This window comes from Littorina saxatilis, linkage group LG10 (genome assembly GCF_037325665.1).
Source record: "Littorina saxatilis isolate snail1 linkage group LG10, US_GU_Lsax_2.0, whole genome shotgun sequence".
NCBI classification, from domain to species: domain Eukaryota; kingdom Metazoa; phylum Mollusca; class Gastropoda; order Littorinimorpha; family Littorinidae; genus Littorina; species Littorina saxatilis.
Window position 1 is genome coordinate 33,859,510 of NC_090254.1, and position 22,500 is coordinate 33,882,009.

The 22,500-nt window shown below is 41.8% G+C and overlaps 1 protein-coding gene across 2 annotated transcripts in view; it reads left to right on the forward strand.

Moving 5' to 3' along the window:
• The window catches only part of LOC138978643 (uncharacterized), a 60,211-nt gene that overhangs the window by 6,831 nt on the left and 30,880 nt on the right, over positions 1 to 22,500 (forward strand). The window contains exon 2 of one of the 2 annotated variants that reach the window (XM_070351410.1): positions 1,290 to 1,478. In XM_070351410.1, coding sequence (XP_070207511.1) covers positions 1,290 to 1,478 — 189 coding nt within the window. Of the gene's footprint in view, positions 1 to 1,289; positions 1,479 to 20,668; positions 21,573 to 22,500 lie in introns of those variants that run through there. The other variant, XM_070351411.1, reaches the window with a different exon arrangement.

Consider the following 22,500-nt stretch of genomic DNA (forward strand, 5'->3'; position numbering starts at 1 on the left):
TTTTTTATTATTACTATGTTTTCCAAAGTACAGTGGGTTTTTTCTGACAGATATTATTTCCTCACTCTTTAACTAGATTGTAACCAGGCAAGAAAACTTCTTTTCTTTTTACCTGCAAAAGGATTTGTTACTTTTAGTGTATTCAGAACACATAATGGCCAGAGCCATGTGACTTATACTGATTCTTTTTTTATGGGCTTTTTTTATATCTGCTTGTTTTAACATCAGTTTCAAAATGTAAGTGTTAGAAATAGAAAAAAAGAAAAGAACATTTGTTGTGATTTGATTTTGAGTCGAAATATACTAACACTTATATAACACAGAAAATAAACTTATCTGACAAATTGTCCAAAAGCTCCCTCGGAAGACACAAGCGAGACAAGGATTTTTTTATTATGATTTGAGTCAGTTTTACCGTCAGAATATGCCTCCTAAACAAACATACTAAAACAGAAAACAATCTACACCACTGGAATCCATGCTTGAAACGCTACCCAGCTTGAAACGCTACCCAGCTTGAAACGCTACCCAGCTTGAAACGCTACCCAGCTTGAAACGCTAGCTTGAAGCGCTACCCAGCTTGAAACGCTACCCAGTAAATTCATTTTAAAAGCCGGTTTACAATCTTGTGCATGCTTGTTTGAATTTTGTAAAATATTCAAAGAGAACAGTTAAATTTGAGCTTTGTTGAGTTGGTGTTTTGGAGATTCTTTTGTAGAACTTTAGAGAACAAGTTGAGCAGGTTAAACAGACTGTGCAAAAGTTCAGTGTAAATATGGAGCTGTATTAAGAACATGTGCACCAAGTAGTGTAATACAGTGCAGATGTACTGGTGCACACAACAGTTGTCGGGTCGTGTGGTTTTGACTGGATAGAAATGTGTTTTAGTGTGTACACTCACATTCTATGCATCACCGGTGCATGGAATCACACAACTAAAGCACACACACTATGACAACTAATTTTTCAGACACCCAGCTGATGGGAGAAAAAAACTTGTGTGTATGTGTGTACAGATAGATGTTAATGCTTTCATGAGCTAGAACATTGGGGTGGTGTTAAAAGGGGTGTACTGCTGTACAGTGGAACCCCCCCTATCAAGACTTCACAAAATCTGAGAAAATCAGGTCTTAAAATGTAGGTAGTCGTAAAATGGAGGTACATTTTCAGAGGTAATGAACAGAAATTCTGAAAATATCAAGGCCTTAAAAAGGGGGAGGGGAGGGGGGGGGGAGATGATGTCTTAAAAGGGGTGTACCATTGCATAATTAATATTTTATGTATCGCAGGCAACCCTAATCTTCGTGATGGGCTGTCTTTTGGCAATACATCACTGCACTTTGCCGCTGAAGAGGGACATTTGGATTGCTTGCGTCTGCTGCTTCAGAACCATGGGAACGCAACTCTGCTAAATGCTGAGGCCAGGAATTGTGTGGAGGTTGCTCCCCCTGCTGTCAAAGAAGAAGTTGCTAAATTGGGTCAGTGCTTTGTGTGTGTAGCTTTTATTCTGTCTGTTCTGAAGGAGTATTCTGTCTTGTTAATGAAAATGAAAGCGCATGCATTCACATACACAGGCATACATGTAGGGATGAACACATAGACCTATTCACGTGCGTTTGTGTGTGCACCCCCCCTCGTCCGCCCCTGCATGCACACACACACATATACACACACACACACACACACACACACACACACACACACACAAGCTCTAGCAAATAGAACAGCAAAAAGAACAACAGCAAACATGAAATAAAGATGAGTGAGAACAAAAGAACACTGTTCTTTCAACATATCTTTGCCTAGTCAGCAAAGTTATGTGTCCTGGAGACACTGGTAAACAAAGTCTTTGTTTAGTCAGAGAGAGTAGCTTCAGTCCTGGAAATAACCACTTGCTTTTACAAGTGGCGCGGTTACTCAAACTGCAGTAACTTACAAGTCAGCAACATTTGATTTAGGTAGGAGTTTGTGTGTGTGTGTGTATGTGTGTGTGTGTGTGTGTGTGTGTGTGTGTGTGTGTGTGTGTGTGTGTGTGTGTGTGTGTGTGTGTGTTTTTTCATGCACAAGGTGTCTGTGGGTTGTGTCTGTACATTTACTTCTCAGTGTCTGTCTGTGTGCTTCTCTGGCTTCTCCCTGTATCACTTCATTTGTACACATCTCAAGCTGTCTGAAGCAATGTTTGTTTTAAGGTCCTCATTTAATGGTGCATTTGTGTGTGTGTGTGTGTGTGTGTGTGTGTGTGTGTGTGTGTGTGTTTTCATGCATAACTACATGTGGTATGTTAGAACAAGGTATCTGTGTGTGTGTGTTGTGTCTGCATGTATCTCTCAGTGTTTGTTTGTCTGTCTGCTCCTCTTGATTTCTTCCTGTATCCCTTCATTTGTATGCAAGTCAATCTGTCTCAACCTATGTTATGAGTATTTTTTTTAAAGTCCCCCTTTGAATGGTTGAGGTGTGTGTGTGTGTGTGCGTGTGTATGTGTGCGTATGTGTGTGTATGCGCGCGCGTTCGTACTTACGTAACACCTCTCATCACACATCCCCTTCCTCCGTATACCTTTACCCCATTGAATGCCCGAGGTGGAGCTCGAGGGAAGGTAGGAGGGTGTTTACGGGATTTCCTCATGTTTGCTTACGTTTGACCTCCTTTTTTTTTTAGTCTGAGTAAATGTCACAGTCCTTCAGAGGTCTGGATGGCATTCTTTGACAGGTACCCTCAGCATTCTCCTGTGTGTCAAACTGATATTTTTAAGAAGGATAGAAAAGAAACTTTGCAACTTTAATGTTGTCTGTTGTTTGCATACAATCACTTAATTTGAGGTTGAGTTTTTACTCTCTTTCTTTCTCTCTCTCTATTTTGAGTGTGTGTGTGTGTGTGTGTGTGTCTCGCTCTCTCTCTCTATTTATATATATATCTCTCTCTCCCTTCTCTCTCTCTCCCCCCCTCTCTCTCTATCGTTCTCTCCCCCCTTTTCTCTCTCTATCCCCCCTTTTCTCTCTCTATCCCCCCCTTTCTCTCTCTCTCTCTCTCTCTCTCTCTCTCTCTCTCTCTCTCTGTCTCTCCCCCTCTCTCTCTCTCTCTCCCTCTGTCTCACACAGCTTTCAATGGCAGAGATGTTGGTTATTTTGGGTATGACTGAGGCATTCAGCATAATGCATTCATTCACTTGTTTGCCAATAGTTCGAAACTTGTGTTTTGAGTGTTTACATTTCTTTTCATTTCGCTTACTTCACACAAAAAGGGAAATAATCTTGCTGCAGAAATACACATTTGAAGCTGCAGAAATACACATTTGAAGCTGCAGAAATACACATTTGAAGCTGCAGAAATACACATTTGAAGCAGCAGAAACTGTGCAAACATTTTTCCATTTCTGCGCATTGTGCTTAAAATGGTTGGGGTAGGGCCTATTTGGGAAAGAACCGTAAACACCCCTTCTCCTTTAAGCTCCTCCCCCTTCCCTCCACTTAAAGCCCCAGTTTCTTCTTCTTCTGCGTTCGTGGGCTGAAACTCCCACGTACACTCGTGTTTTTTGCACGAGTGGAATTTTACGTGTATGACCGTTTTTTACCCCGCCATTTAGGCAGCCATACGCCGTTTTCGGAGGAAGCATGCTGGGTATTTTCGTGTTTCTATAACCCACCGAACTCTGACATGGATTACAGGATCTTTTTCGTGCGCACTTGGTCTTGTGCTTGCGTGTACACACGGGGGTGTTCGGACACCGAGGAGAGTCTGCACACAAAGTTGACTCCAGGCTGAGAAATAAATCTCTCGCCGAACGTGGGGACGAACTCACGCTGACAGCGGCCAACTGGATACAAATCCAGCGCGCTACCGACTGAGCTACATCCCCGCCCAAAGCCCCAGTTTGCCTCAAATGGTTTACAGAACGATTTAAATCTTCTCACAAAAAAAAGCAGTTCTAACCTTATGGAACACACTTGAAATAGCATTTAATAGCATTGAATGACACAGTTTGTCTTAAATGGCTATTTAGCTTGGGTAAACCACACACCAGATGTCCTGGTTTACTAGTTTTACCACTGAGCCGCCATCATGAACCCGTGTGATCCATTTTCCTTTTTTTCACAATTTAGTCGTCAGGTTGTGATTCCAATGCTACTCGCTGTATCTGCAATAGCACGTTATTGTGAAACCTCTGAATCTAAAATGCGGCAAACGACTGCGAGTCACACGAAACTATCGGCGGCGGTTGGCTTTGAAGAAGCAAGCGCTATGCAGAAAATTGGTCTGCTTGGGAAACACGACCTTGCGTGACCTGCTTCCGGGCTCCCTTTTTATATTTAGTCAAGTTTTGACTAAATATTTTAACATCGAGGGGGAATCGAAACGAGGGTCGTGGTGTATGTGCGTGTGTGTGTGTGTGTGTGTGTGTGTGTGTGTGTGTGTGTGTGTGTGTGTGTGTGTGTCTGTGTGTGTGTGTGTGTGTGTGTGTGTGTGTGTAGAGAGCGATTCAGAGTAAACTACTGGACCGATCTTTATGACATTTTACATGAGAGTTCCTGGGTATGAAATCCCCAGAGGTTTTTTTCATTTTTTTGATCAATGTCTTTGATGACGTCATATCCGGCTTTTTGTAAAAGTTGAGGCGGCACTGTCACACCCTCATCAGTTTTTCAATCAAATTGATTGAAATTTTTGTAAAGCAATCTTCGACGAAGGCCGGACTTTGGTATTGCATTTCATCTTGGTGGCTTGAAAAATTAATTGATGACTTTGGTCATTAAAAATCTGAAAATTGTAATTACATTTTGTTTTTTTATATATAACGATCCAAATTTACGTTCATCTTATTCTTCATCATTTTCTGATTCCAAAAACATATAAATATGTTATATTTGGATTTAAACAAGCTCTGAAAATTAAAAATATGAAAATTATGATTAAAATAAAATTTCCGAAATCGATTTAAAAACAATTTCATATTATTCCTTGTCGGTTCCTGATTCCAAAAACATATAGATATGATATGTTTGGATTAAAAACACGCTCAGAAAGTTAAAACGAAGAGAGGTACAGAAAAGCGTGCTATGCAGCACAGCAAAACCACTACCGCGCTAAACAGGCTCGTCAGTTTCACTGCGTTTTGCACGAGCGGCGGACTACAGTCATTGTGAAAAAATCCATTGCGTTCAGTTTCATTCTGTGAGTTCCACAGCTTGACTAGATGTAGTAATTTCGCCTTACACGACTTGTTAAAACTTCAAATTGTACTGATCTTGTCTTGATGAAAAAAGAATTCTTTTATGATTTAAGAATGTTTGTTTAACAAGCTGTCACTTTATTATTTAGATTTTAAAAGTTAGTTCTAGCGTCAAAACGAGGCGTCCGATTTGTCTCATTGTAAATCCGTTCTGACTGCACGAAATACGGAGGGTACCTAGGATGTTCTCAAGCAGTGAGTGTTTAAACGAAAGGGTTTTTGTACTGTGTGTAAGAGCCTGACAGTATCTGTGACCAGAAACTGATCGTTTACGTGAAGCTGAGTGTGCCTTTAAGTATGCCCTCTATTTGATTATTTTCATAAAGTAGGCATATACAGTGCATTAAGACCTGGCTTTTTTTTTTTAACCTCTTTGATTAAATATCTCCTCCGGCTCCCGCTCCCCCGTTTTAGGACCTGGACTTGTCTTGTCTTGTCTTGTCTTTTATTTTTGTCTTTTATTTTTGTCTTTTATTTTTGTTTTGTTTTGTTCATAACCCCCCGTTGATATGCCTTCATGTCAAGACTCCTCCCTTTTAAGACCCCATTTTCTCAGATTCTTGAGGTCGTAAACGCGAGTTTCCACTGTATATTCAGGACAGCATAATTCTCTTGAGTGACCGGCTTTTGACCACGCTTTGCACACGTTCGGTACAGAAGCACTTATCATTCAAAGCAGTAAAGGTTAGGTTGGTCAGTTGTCCCCACCTGGTACCTCCCTCTGTCTGTTTGTTCAGGCTGTGAGGCTTCCGCTGACATTGTCAACCGTCGAGCAACCTTTCCCCGTGGTCAGTTAAAAGTATAGATCTAGCTGCTTACTCGGGGGCCCGGGTAGCTCAGGTGGTAGAGCACTGGACTTGTGATCGAGAGGTCGCTGGTTCGAATCCGGGCCGGGACGTACACGGGTCAACTTTATGTGCAGACCCAGAGACGGTATCCATCTCCCACCCCCGTGTCACCACAATGGCACGTTAAAGATCTTGGTCATTCTACCATAAGTGCAGATGGCTGATACCACCTAAACACGCATACATCAAAAAGCCGTGAGGGCGTAAAACTCGAATCGTATAAACCAATTCATGTCCAATATAGGCAATTAAGACCTGACGGACAATAAGCTCCTTATACTCAGTAAGACAAACGGCCACTGACTATTTTTCCCTGGTGTAAGTGTTACTTGTTCTCTTTCCATCCTATACACGCATATAATTATATACTTCTGCAAGCAAGAGCATGCGTCCACGCGGCGCAAGCACACGCACGTACACGCACGCACTGCACGCAGACAGACAGACATATAGACTCGACACACACACAGACACGGACACAGAGACAGACACACACACACACACCGTGACACACACACACACACACACATACATACATACACGTACGATCGCCCGCACATACTCGAAAACACACGCAAGCACGCAAACACACACACACACCACACACACACACACACACACACGCACAGGGGCGGATCTGGGGGGGGGGGGGGTGCAATGGGTGCAATTGCACCCCCCCCCCAGCGGGACAAAAAAAAAAACAAAAAAAAAGAAGAAAAAAAAGAAGAAAAATGTATCACCTGAAAATAGCACTAAAGTTACACGCTCAGATTGCACCAGATTGCACAATTTTGCTTCCTTTTTTAAAAAAAATTCCGGGGGGGCATGCCCCCGGACCCCCCTAGCATGCTCGGCGCTTCGCGCCATCGGTTCGGCGCTTCGCGCCTTCGCTGATAAGATACAACAAAACAAAAAAAAGAACTTTGCACCCCCCACCCCCTTTCAAAACCCAGATCCGCCCCTGCACGCACATCATGTTCCTGCCCCCTCCCCTCAACCCCAACCCGCGTTTATCGTCTCAACCTTCACCCACATAGATGTAGAATGAAGTCTTAATCTGTGCTTCAACTTTCCCGGCATTTTGTTGGTGTTTTGTTGTTGTTGTTGTTTTGTTTGTTTGTTCAGGTATCCCGGACCCTTGCAAAAGAACCTTAGGGCCCCGTCACACAGCGCTACGTCCTTAACACGATCATGCCGATCTGAAAAAGTTATCAAATCGGGGCATATCTCGGACAATTTTACAACGTAGTAGAAGCGGCGTCTGTGTATGATTGGGGTATTCAATCAATCAATATGAGGCTTATATCGCGCGTATTCTGTGGGTACAGTTCTAAGCGCAGGGATTTTTTATTTTTTTATTTTTTTATTTTATTATTTTATGCAATTTATATCGCGCACATATTCAAGGCGCAGGGATTTATTTATGACGTGTGAGATGGAATTTTTTTTACACAATACATCACGCATTCACATCGGCCAGCAGATCGCAGCCATTTCGGCGCATATCCTACTCTTCACGGCCTATTATTCCAAGTCTCACGGGTATTTTGGTGGACATTTTTATCTATGCCTATACAATTTTGCCAGGAAAGACCCTTTTGTCAATCGTGGGATCTTTAACGTGCACACCCCAATGTAGTGTACACGAAGGGACCTCGGTTTTTCGTCTCATCCGAAAGACTAGCACTTGAACCCACCACCTAGGTTAGGATAGGGGGGAGAAAATTGCTAACGCCTTGACCCAGGGTCGAACTCGCAACCTCTCGCTTCCGAGCGCAAGTGCGTTACCACTCGGCCACCCAGTCCTTTGTATTACCTACAAACGTGTCCCTCTGGCGCAATACATTTTTATCGAAGGGGTTGGGGGCTGGGGCTGTTGAATAGGGGCAAAAGGCAAGTTTAACGGCAAGTGTGCCAGAAAATGGCAGTGACTGATCAGTCCCGGTCGATCGGAATTGGCTCCTGTCCATGACCCTCTTGTCCTGCCTTTGTGGAGGTCCAGGGAACTGTCATGTTGAAAGAGATTGGTTTTGTGTGCTTTTATCTGAGATGAATTACGAAGTGTTGTCCCCCAAAAGCAGCGTATGGCTGCCGGAATGGCGGGGTAAAAACGGTCATACACGTAAAAACCCACTCGTGCAAAAACGTGAGTGGACGTGGGATGCTCAGCCCATAAACGAAGGAGAAGAACTTCAAGAAGAAGAATCCGTGTGGGTTTTCGCTGTCAGAGATGTGTGTTCTGTATGTACGTGTCTGCCATTCCTGTCCTCTGATAGACCTAAATTTAACTAGTTTTAAACACGGAGACCACCGTGTAAACTTAGAAAGGGAACAAAGTTGAATCTTTAACGCCGAATACTGAGCCAGACAGAGGTTGAAGGGGCTTGAAAGTACAGTCGTACTGTCGAATCCTGTCGATGTTTTGTGTGGAAAGACAGGGAGACAGCTGATCGAATGATTTAGTAGCAAGTTTTACAAAGTGTTACCCGACCAGGCTGTAATTTGACTCAGGGCTCAGGTGCACGGAGCGAAATTGGGTGCCACCCAAACGGGTGAGAACAAACCGCGGGGTCTGATTCGTTGAAATCACAACAAATCTCAATTTCAATCAATCCAACTCCGCGGCTGACTCCCACCTGGTTGGTAATTTTCTTATGGAAAGCCGTTTGGCTCATAACCATTACACATGTAATAAATAATTCATACACGTGTAATAAATAATTTATACACGTGTATTTATTTCTTACACGTGTATGAATTATTTACTGCACGTGTCATTTATCTATTTTCTTATGCTATGGAAAAGCCGTTTGGCGCATAACAATTACACGTGCAATAAATAATTCATACACGTGTATTTAATCATTTCTTACACGAACATTAATCATTTATTACACGTGTATTAATCATTTATTACACGTGTATTAATCATTTATTACACGTGTATTAATCATTTTTTACACGTGTATTAATCATTTTTTACACGTGCATTAATCATTTATTACACGTGTATTAATCATTTATTACACGTGTATTAATCATTTATTACACGTGTATTAATCATTTTTTTACACGTGTATTAATCATTTTTTACACGTGTATTAATCATTTTTTTACACGTGTATTAATCATTTGTTACACGTGCATTAATCATTTATTACACGTGTATTAATGATTTATTACACGTGTATTAATCATTTATTACACGTGTATTAATCATTTATTATTGGCTCACGTAAGTGTAGCCTATGCGATCGTAACTTTGTCTGTCTGTGCGTGCGTGCGTGCGTATGTGCGTGTGTATGTCTGTGGTAGAAACTCTAACATTTGAAGACGTCAAATTACATTGACGTCACATTATGACGTAAGAGGGTTAGACGTCACGCGAAGGAAGTACTGAAAGTCTCGGTCATTATTATTTTGAGCGCGCCGAGACTAGTTGGCAGTCGTGTCCTTGTAAGTAGGCTACATGCAGACAGACAGATCTAGATCTAGTGTCTCGCTTTCTTGCACAGTTTCACCTATGCTCTTTCTGTGTGTGTGTGTGTGTGTGTGTGTGTGTGTGTGTGTGTGTGTGTGTGTGTGTGTGTGTGTGTGTGTGTGTGTGACGGAGTGATTGAGTTTGTGTTACTGTTTGTCGATTTCTTACGTGAGCCTTGATGGCTTCGCCTCTTGTTTACACGTGTATTAATCATTTTTTACACGTGTAATGGTTATGAGCCAAACGGCGTTCCATACTTTCTCGTGCATCTCGTCCCAGGCCTCCACTTTTCCATTTTCGGGAAAAATGAAATTTTAAACAAAAAAATCAAGAAAACTTACAAGCAAAAACAACCTGCCATCCATGTTTTTGTGAGGCACATTTATTTCAAATGAACACTTTTTTTCAAGGGTTATTTGAAAAAAGTTAAAAGTCCGCCCTAAAAAACAAAAACATTGCCAAGTTTAAATCAGAGTAGGAACGTCTGTAGCCGCTTCTAGTAACGTAACAGCTTTAACGCTGATGGGGTCGATGTCGACTAAAAGAGTGGGATTCCCTGTACAGTGGCGGATTTAGGGGGGGGTGCTAAGGGGGCCCCCCCCCCCTTTGAACACACAGAGAGAGAGAGAGAGAGAGAGAGAGAGAGAGAGAGAGAGAGAGAGAGAGAGAGAGAGAGAGAGAGAGAGAGAGAGAGAGAGAGAGAGAGAGAGAGAGAGAGAGAGAGAGAGAGATGATTAAATGACAGTTTCTGAGCTCAGGTGGTCCTAGATTGCAGCATTTTGCTTCCCTAAAAAAAAAAATTCGGGGGGGGGGGGGGGGGGCATGCCCCCGTACCCCTCTTGCATGGAGGATATTGTTTAGAGTTAAGAACTGTGGGATGCAGGTATTTGGAGAGAGAGAGAGAGAGAGAGAGAGAGAGAGAGAGAGAGAGAGAGAGAGAGAGAGAGAGAGAGAGAGAGAGAGAGAGAGAGAGAGAGAGAGATATGCAAGAATGTGGGACATGTCTACCATTTTTGTATATGAGTGGACGTCAGGAATAGGTTGTGGATGGTTAGTTTCGCGTTTACTTTTTGCCCTTCAATCTTTTTTGGTAAGCTGTTAAACGTTCGGGTCTTTTTTATATTTAGTCAAGTTTTGACTAAATATTTTAACATCGAGGGGGAATCGAAACGAGGGTCGTGGTGTATGTGCGTGTGTGCGTGTGTGCGTGTGTGTGTGTAGAGCGATTCAGACTAAACTACTGGACCGATCTTTATGAAATTTGACATGAGAGTTCCTGGGTATGAAATCCCCGAACGTTTTTTTCATTTTTTTGATAAATGTCTTTGATGACGTCATATCCGGCTTTTCGTGAAAGTTGAGGCGGCACTGTCACGCCCTCATTTTTCAACCAAATTGGTTCAAATTTTGGTCAAGTAATCTTCGACGAAGCCCGGGGTTCGGTATTGCATTTTAGCTTGGTGGCTTAAAAATTAATTAATGACTTTGGTCATTAAAAATCTGAAAATTGTAAAAAAAAATAAAACTTTATAAAACGATCCAAATTTACGTTTATCTTATTCTCCATCATTTGCTGATTCCAAAAACATATAAATATGTTATATTCGGATTAAAAACAAGCTCTGAAAATTAAATATATAAAAATTATTATCAAAATTAAATTGTCCAAATCAATTTAAAAACACTTTCATCTTATTCCTTGTCGGTTCCTGATTCCAAAAACATATAGATATGATATGTTTGGATTAAAAACACGCTCAGAAAGTTAAAACAAAGAGAGGTACAGAAAAGCGTGCTATCCTTCTTAGCGCAACTACTACCCCGCTCTTCTTGTCAATTTCACTGCCTTTGCCATGAGCGGTGGCCTGACGATGCTACGAGTAAAATGGCATTGCGTTCAGTTTCATTCTGTGAGTTCGACAGCTACTTGACTAAATATTGTATTTTCGCCTTACCGACTTGTTTCTCATTGTATTTTTTTTATTTTTTATAGAAACCTTGCTGATGAAGACAGTCATATTCCTTATTTCTTCCTTTTCCAATTTGTTCACTTATGTCGTGACTTTTGCTTCTTGTTTAGGTACAGGAATGTGCTCAATGTAATCACAAATATTGTCCTACTCTTGGTATAATTTCCTTTTAGTCACTGCAAGTAAAAAAAATCTTGAGCATCCCGGAGGGTGGTACATAGCTTTCACTAAGTGGATGTAGAAGGGAGGGGGGAGGGGGAGGGGGAGGGATTGAGGTGGGGGTGGGGGGGTGCGACAGCCAAAGGACATGACAAGAAGATCCCGTGAAGAATGAGGAAAGAGATCGGAGTGGCTGCGCAGGGCTCAGACCATCTTGTTTTTAAGGAGGACAGGTGTCGCAGATGGTTAGGTTTTTTTTAAGTCTCCGGACAACGGAGCAAATTATAGATTAGGTACATGAGGCCCAAACGAAAAGGGACAAAAAAGGGAGAATAAAAGGGAGAAAAAAAGGGAGAATAAAAGGGAGAAAAAAAGGGAGAATAAAAGGGAGAATAAAAGGGAGAATAAAAGCCTCCGTCTGTGGAACGTTTGTCTAATTGATGTTTATGAATATTTGAATGAAATATTTCAAAGGTTTAAAATCGGTTTATATTTGTCACGAACCAACCAACCAACCAACCAGCCAACCAACCAACTGCCAGAACAATTACTCATGTCTTTTCAAAATTCTTATTGTGGGAGTAGTAAGTAACATAAAACCACCTTAGCTAGAACATTAATGGCTATAGGATTAGGTTGTCCTTGTAATTCTTCAATCTTAAATATATTTTTTATTTCGTGCTAGAGAACTTTCGGTTTAAACAAAATCTCAAATGAAAAATTAAGGCGCAAAAATAGTTTTGCCACAGCCCCAATCTACCCACCCCACCAATTGCTGTTCAGCTTTTGAAGGAAGGGAAAGTGAACTAATACGTACGAAAGTCACAGTTTTCAATTGCTTCGTGCGTCTTTGTTTCTTGACAATTATCTTGATTTTGGTACAATTGACGGGCGCAGTGGCGCAGTGGTAAAACGTCGGCCTCTCCTAATCGAGGTCGTGAGTTCGAATCCCGGTCGCTGCCGCCTGGTGGGTTAAGAGTGGAGCTTTTCTGATCTCCCAGGTCAACTTATATGCAGACCTGCTAGTGACTTAACCACCTTCGTGTGTACACGCAAGCACAAGACTCCCAAGTTCGCACGGAAAAGATCCTGTAATCCATGTCGGAGTTCGGTGGGTTATGGAAACACGAAAATACCCAGCATGCCTACCCAACGAAAGCGGAGTGAAGCTGACTATGCTCTCAGAGTATAGTTTGGGGAACCCAAATGGGCAAACAAGCTCAGACGTAACCAGAATTTCTGGAACTCTGAAGAAGAAGAAGGTACAATTGAAAACTGTAACTTTCCTACCTTACAGTTGATTTTACCACCACCTTGAGATGAATACAGGGTTCGGATAAAATTTGGTTTTCTTTCACTGTTACAGTGATGGAGTGTAAAAGAGATTTGGTTTTTAGTGTGTGAGGGACAAAAGAAATGTATACTTGAGGGTATTGGGCAGGTGGACACGTACGAAAAGATCAATTAGTGATTGAAGCTGATTTTGTTTAAATATGAGTGGGTCAATGTTTTGACTGTGTTTGCTGACTTGATACCTTTTTTTCCCGTTTGGTTTCGAGGTTTGATTGTTACTTGCTGACTTCCGAAGTCAGAGACGGTGTTATGAACACGTATGGATAACAGAGTACAAGCTGCTATCGTTCAGATTAATTGTTAAATATATACACAGACTGCTGAAAAGACAGACCGACCAAACGAACGACAGAATGAATGAACCAACCAGTTGTCAAATACTCATCAATAAATTATTGATGATTCAAAGAGTGAGGAGAAAGTCATTACGAGCAACGATGAACCCGGATGAAAGTATAGGGGAGGTAATCTGCAGTGGCGAAAGTCATTACAACGATGAACCTTGATGAAAATATCAGGGGAGGTAATTTATAGTCAGCATCATTGTCGTCAGCGTTATTCCTGATGGCCTTCTGAACCATGTTAACCCCAAGTAATTCATAGGTTCGTCGCGAGCAAGAACCACTGAAGCCGTCAATCCCTGTTAGACCCTTCAAGCGAAATAATGTGAAGCGTAGCAAGCTTGACTGGGGTGACCAGGGAGAGTTGGGACAAGACTGTAATTCCGTTGGGGAGGATTACACGTAAAAGCCCACTCGTGCTAAACCCACGAGTGTACGTGGGAGTTTCAGCCCATAAACGCTCAAGAAGAAAAAAGAAGTTGTGTCGGATTTACAGATGATAAACGTTGTATTTATAGGTAAAGTGTCTACCTACGCGTCTCAACCAAACATTTGACGTCGGAGAAATGTGCAGTGAGCAATTTAGAATCCTTAACAGCCGTAGTGAAACCTTTATTCAGCAAACATGGGTGTGTACAATAGTTAGATTTTATATCTTTTTTTACATTTAGTCAAGTTTTGACTAAATGTTTTTACATAGAGGGGGAATCGAGACGAGGGTCGTGGTGTATGTGTGTGTGTGTGTGTGTGTGTGTGTGTGTGTGTCTGTGCGTGTGTGTGTGTGTAGAGCGATTCAGAGTAAACTACTGTACCGATCTTTATGAAATTTTACATGAGAGTTCCTGGGTATGATATTCCCAGACTTTTTTTTCATTTTTTCGATAAATACCTTTGATGACGTCATATACGGCTTTTTGTAAAAGTTGAGGCGGCACTGTCACACCCTCAATGTTCAATCAAATTGATTGAAATTTTGGCCAAGCAATCTTCGACGAAGGCCGGACTTCGGTATTGCATTTCAGCATGGAGGCTAGAAAATTAATTAATGACTTTGGTCATTAAAAATCTGAAAATTGTAATTAAAATAATTGTTTTATAAAACGATCCAAAATTACGTTTATTTTATTCTTCATCATGTTCTGATTCCAAAAACATATAGATATGTTATATTCGGATTAAAAACAAGCTCTGAAAATTAAAAATATAAAAATTATGATTAAAATTAAATTTCCGAAATCGTTTTTAAACACTATTTCATCTTATTCCTTGTCGGTTCCTGATTCCAAAAACATATAGATATGATATGTTTGGATTAAAAACACGCTCAGAAAGTTAAAACGAAGAGAGGTACAGTAAAGCGTGCTATGAAGCACAGCGCAACCGCTACCGCGCCAAATAGGCTCGTCACTTTCACTGCCTTTTGCACTAGCGGCGGACTACGTTCAATTTCATTCTGTGAGTTCCACAGCTCGACTAAATGTAGTAATTTCGCCTTACGCGACTTGTTGTAATCCTTGTCGGTCAACGCTTACAGTTACGCCGTCAGTCCTGGCTCTGAGACAAAGGATGACATCTTCTACAGGTTTTGTCTGCAGCCGCCGGTAGAGTTTGTTCTGCCGAGTGGACTTGGCGAGGCTCACACCTTGTGTCGCCGTCTTTCAGCGAGATACCCGGCCATGTTTAATTTGGATATAAATTGTATCGCAAGGATTTTTTGAACATCAGCGTATGCCGGTGTATTCTGGGTGAAATGTGTCCCATCTCATCAGGAATGATGTTACCTTTTCTGGCCGTCCATCCGTGCGAGCATGCCCTGTCCCTGAACTTTGGCCTGACCGACCTGGCCAGTCGAAGGTGGAGGTAGAGAGAGAGAGAGGGGGGGGGGGGGTAAATTGCAGGGGTACATGTACCTAAATACTAAGTAAAGTGTTGCCATAAAGTCACAGTGACCACCACAAGAATGTTGACGACAGCAACTTGGTGCTACGTTGAGAAAATTTAAATCAAGGGCATTTGTTTGAGGCTACATTTGCTTGAGGTTACATTTGCTTGAGGTTACATTTGCTTGAGGTTACATTTGCTTGAGGTTACATTTGCTTGAGGTTACATTTGCTTGAGGCTACATTTGCTTGAGGCTACATTTGCTTGAGGCTACATTTGCTGAAAATACGTGGTTTTTTTGCGGTTAACCAGATGTAAAAGAAGGTCGGAGGTGGTGGGTTTTTTCCCAGAAATATTTCACAAAGACGGTCAGCCGCAGAATGTCATGGGTGTATGTGAAAGCAGAGTAAAAAAAAGTGAAATCCCCAAAAGTATCGTTACGTTGAGCTTCTAACTATCTATAGACGGCAATTACATTGTAGGCCCAGAAAAAAAACATCACCAACATAAGCGGCAATGGCTTTAGTCTGTAAGCTGACATGGCTTTGATTACCAACAAATACAAAGCAGAAGAGAATGGCAAGTATTAGCTGACACCGACAAAGTCTTTGATTACTTCCCACCGCAAGACACAGGCAGACATGCTAACGTGTGTCAGTCTGCTTGTTCACTTTTGTCTTGAGTACAAGCTTTTGTTAAGCGATCCGTGGCACCTATAGAGCCAGACAAGTAAGCACAATCTAAACACATTTACCGGAATCGATCTTCTTGGCCGGTTTTCTATTATTGCAGCCTGCTGGCTGTTTGTTTGAGCGCTGTGTCGACGCTCTGAAATCATTACACGGTCGTTACTGGCACAAAATGAGCCACTAGCTGGCTTCAAAAAGGATCAAAGTCGAACACGAAAGGGTCTGACTCGTACATACCGTGTCCTCGTATTATGTAGACCTAGACACAGAAGACCTAATTATCTCATATGAGAAATTTGTTTGCGGTGTATAGACAATATACATACAACATAACATTGAACAATATAAGAACATTAAATTAAAACTAAAAATTGTTGTTTTAGTTCCTTGAACATTGATTATGCTGCTCAAATATTCGCCACACTCTTCTTTTACTGTTAAGGTTTACTTTTGTGTGTGTAAGGCTATTAGTGAGAGAGAGAAAAAGGCAATAACTGTATTCAAAAAGTAACACTACTACTATTCTTGGCAGAAAAAAATGAATGCTGTGTACCGGATTACACTGTCTTGGCTTACCCTCTTACTGTGAATTCCAGTCGTAGGGCAAATGTGCGTATTGGACTCTTTCAATGCCACTGGTAGCTTGAAATAGATTACCCTGTTTTGACTTCCCCATTTGTTATGAAGTCCTGAAATAGGGCTTATTCCCCCCTCTGCTTCTTTACCTCTGTAAACTTGTAGGGGTAGTTATTTTTCGATAATGACCCAGCAACCAAACAAATAACGACCCAGCAACAGCCTGAATCCTCGATAGTGCAATGGGTTGAGAAGTTGTTCTGTTTCGGTACTACTTTTTGCGACTGAAAAGTTCCGAACGCTCTAACGTACGAAGTATACATCTCTGGAGCAAACAATACAAACATACCGCATTTAAATTAACAACTACAGGCCTGAACACATGAATCTTCATATAAAATCCATGAGTTCGGTTGTTTTCTGAATCTAGATTTGCCGTGCTCAAACGTTCATCACAAGCAATTTCCCGCAAGGCAAGTAACTCATACTTTGTCTAGCGACAAGAGTAGTTCCCCTTCTTTTCACTCAGTTTCTTCGACAACAGACTGCAATCCGACGGTCAGTTTTCAACAATATTTCATTTAATAAACAGATCACACGCAACCAAATGCACACATCTCAGCAATTTAAACAACATAAAGCGGTTTCATACACTATTTTCCCCAGAAAACTGAACTTCATACAGTTTTTAACGTTGGAACACGGGTGCAAAAGTTCGTCTGCTAGTCCCATTTGACGAAAGAACATTATCCTAAGCGATACCAAAACATATACAGAACACACAATATCTGCCTTTGCCGCCACAGCAGAATAACAGCATATCTGTATACTTGATTTTAGTCCAAAATAGGAAAACTGACAAGAAGTGTTAACAGAATGGAATGATTTGCACGGAACTATACAACCGCGCATTGATCGATCGCCTGCGCAGGTTGACTGGTTGAGTGAATAGAATTCGATCAAACTTTCGCAAAAAACCTCCTCTTTTCTTTGAATAACTGAAGAAAGGAGGAATAAAGAGGTTACACACCTCGTCTCAGTGATTATAAAAAATAATGGTCTCAGTTCGCGGTCATGAAAAAGCTCGCTAAAGCTCGCATTTTTCATGATCCGCTAACGTCGACCATTATTTTTAATAATCACTGAGACTCGGCGTGTAACCTCTACATATGTGCGTATTGGACTCTTCCAATGCCACTGGTAGCTTGAACTAGATTACGCTGTTGTGGCTTCCCCTCTAGTTATGAACTACTGAGAGTATTGCAAATGTGCGTATTTGACTCTTTCAGTGCTACCGGTAGCTTGAAACAGATTACGCTGTTGTGCCTTCCACTCTTGTTGTGAACTTCAGAGAGTATTTTAAATGTGCGCATTAGACTCTTTCAGTGCCACCGGTCGAGGACGTCGTCAGTTCAGAGCTATGGGTGGAGTCGCCTCATACCAGAAAAACTGGAACTCCCTCCATTCATATGAACTGTGGTGGCCCTAGCTATTTCTCGCTGCTGCTTTTGTGTGCTGTAGGTTGTTTGTTGGCAGCTTATGTTGTTGAAATGTCAGGGGAGGTACGTTTAGTTCGGTGATCGTCTCAGTGCATTCAAACTTTGGAGGGTGTTTTATTTTGTTTTGTTATGGGTAAAGGACGTTTTAACTGTGTGTGGTGAAGTTTCTGACCTCTCGGAAGTCTTCGCCTGTTGGTGTCTGTGACTTTTGTTGTAAATAATGATTTGTATCTATCTTTCACTTTTCAAGTGATCGTTTCACGGAGAAGGGTGATTGCCAATGTAAACTGATAAGAACCAGGTTATTGGAGTGTACAATGTGACTATAAAGAGGCCATGCAGTGAAAGTGCACAGTGGCTATAGAGGCATTTTCGTGGGAAACGGAGTAAAGCTCGACGTAAATTGTTATCTCTTGAAACTAAGTGTTGAAACTTTCAAGGCTGGAGTATTTGCCGTTCAATTGTGTCTCCTTGTTGCGTTGGTTTGATAGCGTCTTCAACGTCTCTTGTATGTGGCGTTCGTGCGTCTGTCTGTGTTCGCAGTTCGCAGGTGTGACAACTGCACAGTAACCGTGTGTTATGGTAAGTTTGGCGTAGCACACAAGAAACTACGGTGACAAGTGCCGGGTATCCGACATTATATCAGCGTTCTTCGTCTGCGGACATTTTATCAGCATTCTTCATCTTTCTAGGCGGATTCAATTATCACTGGAACGTGAAAACACAAGAGGTACATATGTAAGCTTTAGGAGTGTCCCCAAAGTTATGTAAAGAAGATTATAACATGGATAACTCAAAAACAAAACTTTTTTTTTAAATATAAAAAAGAGGCAGTAACGCGAAGACGATCTTCCTTGTCGCCCCCGCCGCGACCGGTGGCTCGACTAAAATAAATAGCTTTTTCTTAAATGCTTAGTTCACACCAACGGCGCTTTGATGGCGCTTTAAAGCGCCGTTCAAAGCGGCACCAAAGCGTAACAAAGCACGACTAAAGCGTCAGGATCGTTGGAAAGCTTTGAGCAATGCGGGACATTCGGCAAAAGCGCCAAAAAAATGTAAACTGTTTAAAAATTTTGGGCGCTCTGTCACGAATTGATTAAAGCGCCGAGAGCGTATCAAAGCTTAACAAAGCGTAACAAAGTTCAGTAAAGCTTGACTCAAAGCGTAGGAAAGCTTAACAGAGCTTTGTTCAAAGCGGGGACCCCAGTCATCACGGTCTGTCACCACTTGACACGCTTTGTTAAGATAGATTATGCTCTGGTACATCTGGAACTTCTGGATCTTGTCGTTCTGCCATCGTGTTGTGGAGTCAAAGATGCAATGATTTTGTGGATCTGCTCTGGATCAAAAGCGGCATGAAATCGGCGATCTGGAAATTTTCCAATGCGTAACAGAGCTTAACAATGCACAACAGAGCTTGATAATCGTATCAGAGCGTGATTTAAAGCGTCATAATCGCATCAAAGCGTAATAAAGCTTATCAAAGCGTGATTTAAAGCGTAACAAAGCGTAACAAGGCCTGATCAAATAAATTCGTCCCCAAAGCGTAACCAATTCGTATCAGAGCTTATCAGAGCGTAACATTACTTAGGAGATCGTGATATTTTTGGAAAAATGATGGCGCTTTGCTCGCCGATTTAAAGCGCGGCATTCGCCGTTGGTGTGAACTAGGCCGGCATTAGTATCATCGGTGGTATGTTTGTTGACGCCAGTGTAAGCGTGCCGTTGTCAGTTTAGAATTCATTTCAGTTTCTCTCGTTTCTATGCAGTGCGGGTGTAGTTCCTCTTTTTTGACAAATAAACGTTCACGCACTTTAAAGCCATATGTACTCGATGACTATACACGCTAATTGCGTTACCAACAGCTGGAGACAGACTAAATTAAGTTCCCTGCAAAATATTGTGGTCTAGGACCCCTTAAATGTTGAGATATTTGAATTTTCATTTTGATCTGGATCGTCCTATTTATAGATTTGGCAACACATGTAACGTTGATGCAAGGGAGAGAACACCGCGGCTTTGTTGACATCCTCACTTTTTCAGAGGCTAGAACAAGCTGTAATGCATGTATTATGGTCCGCGCATGGTGACGTATCGTCATTATAATGGTCTTATGGTGCGTTTGACATCGATTGTGGGCAAACTACACTTTGTAAACACGGGAGTGCGTTAGTATGCCTTTAAACTGAAAGGTTAGCCGAGACTATCCCAGGAGGAAGGGTAGCATTGTGGTTTTGTTGCCTTCAAATAAAAAGATCGAGACTGTTGTGCGCTTTGAATTTCAGGTGTACTTTTTCTATGAAAGTACTTGTTGCATTTCTTTCGTATCGTCCTCGTTTTATTCAAGATGAGTTCAGAGGAGCTTTTCGCAAGTTATTCGTTTCACACGGGAGAGAAAATAAGCGGAGAAAGTAAAGAGTAGGGTATCATCTCCACGTTGGGAACATGAGGTGTGTCTAGCGTGTAGAGTGTATTCGAAGCAGACGAGTGCTTTTTCTTTGAAGAATTGTGTTACGCTTTCTCAAGCATTTGCACGCCTTCCGGCAAAAATTTCCAACGAAAGAAAAAGAAAAATCTTTTTCCAGTGAATAGAAAGAAAGAAAAACACGGGGGGAGCAAACGGAGAGAGTTTGCCTATGCATTACAAATCCGATGAGTGGCTTTCTTGGTGCAGGGAACAAGTGTTTTCCTTCACGCTTGGCGACTAAGCTCGCATTAGACGATCTCTCAAACAAGTGTTTGGATGTCCGTGAGCTAATCTCCCGGAGAGGAGATTTTTGTCCGGTGTTCCTAGCAAGCAGGAATGTGGTGATTTTAACTTTTCTTTTCTTTCAGCCTTGAGTTTTTGTGCGGTGTTGGTTTTGAAGGCTACTCGTTCTACAAGTGCAAATTTGGAGAGACCATAACTGATACGGTGCAACACTGAAAGAAAGTACTGTGCGAAAATGTGTTGATTTTAAACTTGCTGGGATTTACTTTCGCTGAGCGGCTTGTGTCCACTGTTGTGTTAAAACGCTGGGTAAGTGGACACAACTTACGGTATGCTAGTCGACAAGAATACAATCATCTTGCACTTTCAATTCTTTTCTTGTGCAAACTGTGTGTCCATGATGAACTAATTCCGTGACTGTAGAACACAAAGTTCTTCATGCAACGAGACAGACCTTGTAAAACTGTGATTAGTTCGGCCGTTAAAACACTTCTTTTCGTCTGTCTGAGTTAGTATCCGGTGTTTGTTTTGATGGCTACTTATTGTGCGAAGCGAGAAGTTGGAGACATGGTGCAGATGTGATCTTTTTACGCCTGTTCTTCTTGTCGTCTGCTGAGTGTGTGCTGCAGTGTTAGCTTTCCAGCCTTTTGTGTGTGACGGGGCGGGAGATTTCACTCCGTCAGGTGTGCAATGCAGTGCCGAACGATGGAGAAGAAATGTTGAAGAGAGTAGTTAGTAAGTGTGTGTGACTGGAGGAACAGTTTGGTGTCATCTTATCCTGGTGTCAGTGGAGTATTTTACACTGCAGTCATGATGTGCTTGACAGCTGTCAAAGCAGGTAAGTTTTGTGTGTGTATTTTTTAGGGTTGTCGTTTTGTATCAGACTTTATAGATTTTTGTTGAAAAAGAAAGAGGGGAGAGAAGATAGAAAAAGAGCAAGGGCAAAGAAAGGTGCTTTGCCACCTTCTACCCCCCCCCCCCCACTTCCCATCCCCCATCCACTTCCCATCCCCCATCCACTATCCCCGTATTTTTCTATTGTTTTCTCTCTCTCTCTCTCTCTCTCTCTCTCTCTCTCTCTCTCTCTCTCTCTCTCTCTCTCTCTCTCTCTCTCTCTCTCTCTCTCTCTCTCTCTCTTTCTCTCTCTTTCTCTTTCTTTCTCTCTCTCTCTCTTTCTCTCTCTCTCTCTCTCTTTCTCTCTCTCTCTCTCTCTCACACTGACACACACACACACACAACCACACACACACACACACACACAACCACACACACACACACACACACATCCACTCAAAAATGCCTGGCACTATTTCCAAATGAACGGGTGAAGTGCCAACGAGAATCTTGCCGTGTTTGTCCATGCCGCGCTTGAGGCCGAGGGCACACATCACTTTTTATTCCCGGGGCGTCATGTGTATTATTGTGTATCACTTTCACATGATCTTTTTTAAAAACTAATGTCGTATTTTTGAGTCCCCTCAACCGTGCAGCTAAGTCATATGGGTGTAAATGGTCGTGGTTGATACAAAAGACACTTGTTGGGATTACATAGGTGTTAGCTGAAGCGAAATAAGTAACCAATACTTCTCACGGGTAAAATTTCATTGGTTTTGAGCCTTGTAGTAATCAAATGAATTTTTGTCTCCCTTTACTGAAGTTGTAACCAGGTTGGAAGCGTTTTAAAAGACAAGTGTTGGTGTTGAATTCTTAGGCAGGGCATTCACTAAGACAAACATTTTTGTTTTGTTTTGTTTGTAGTTGATTTA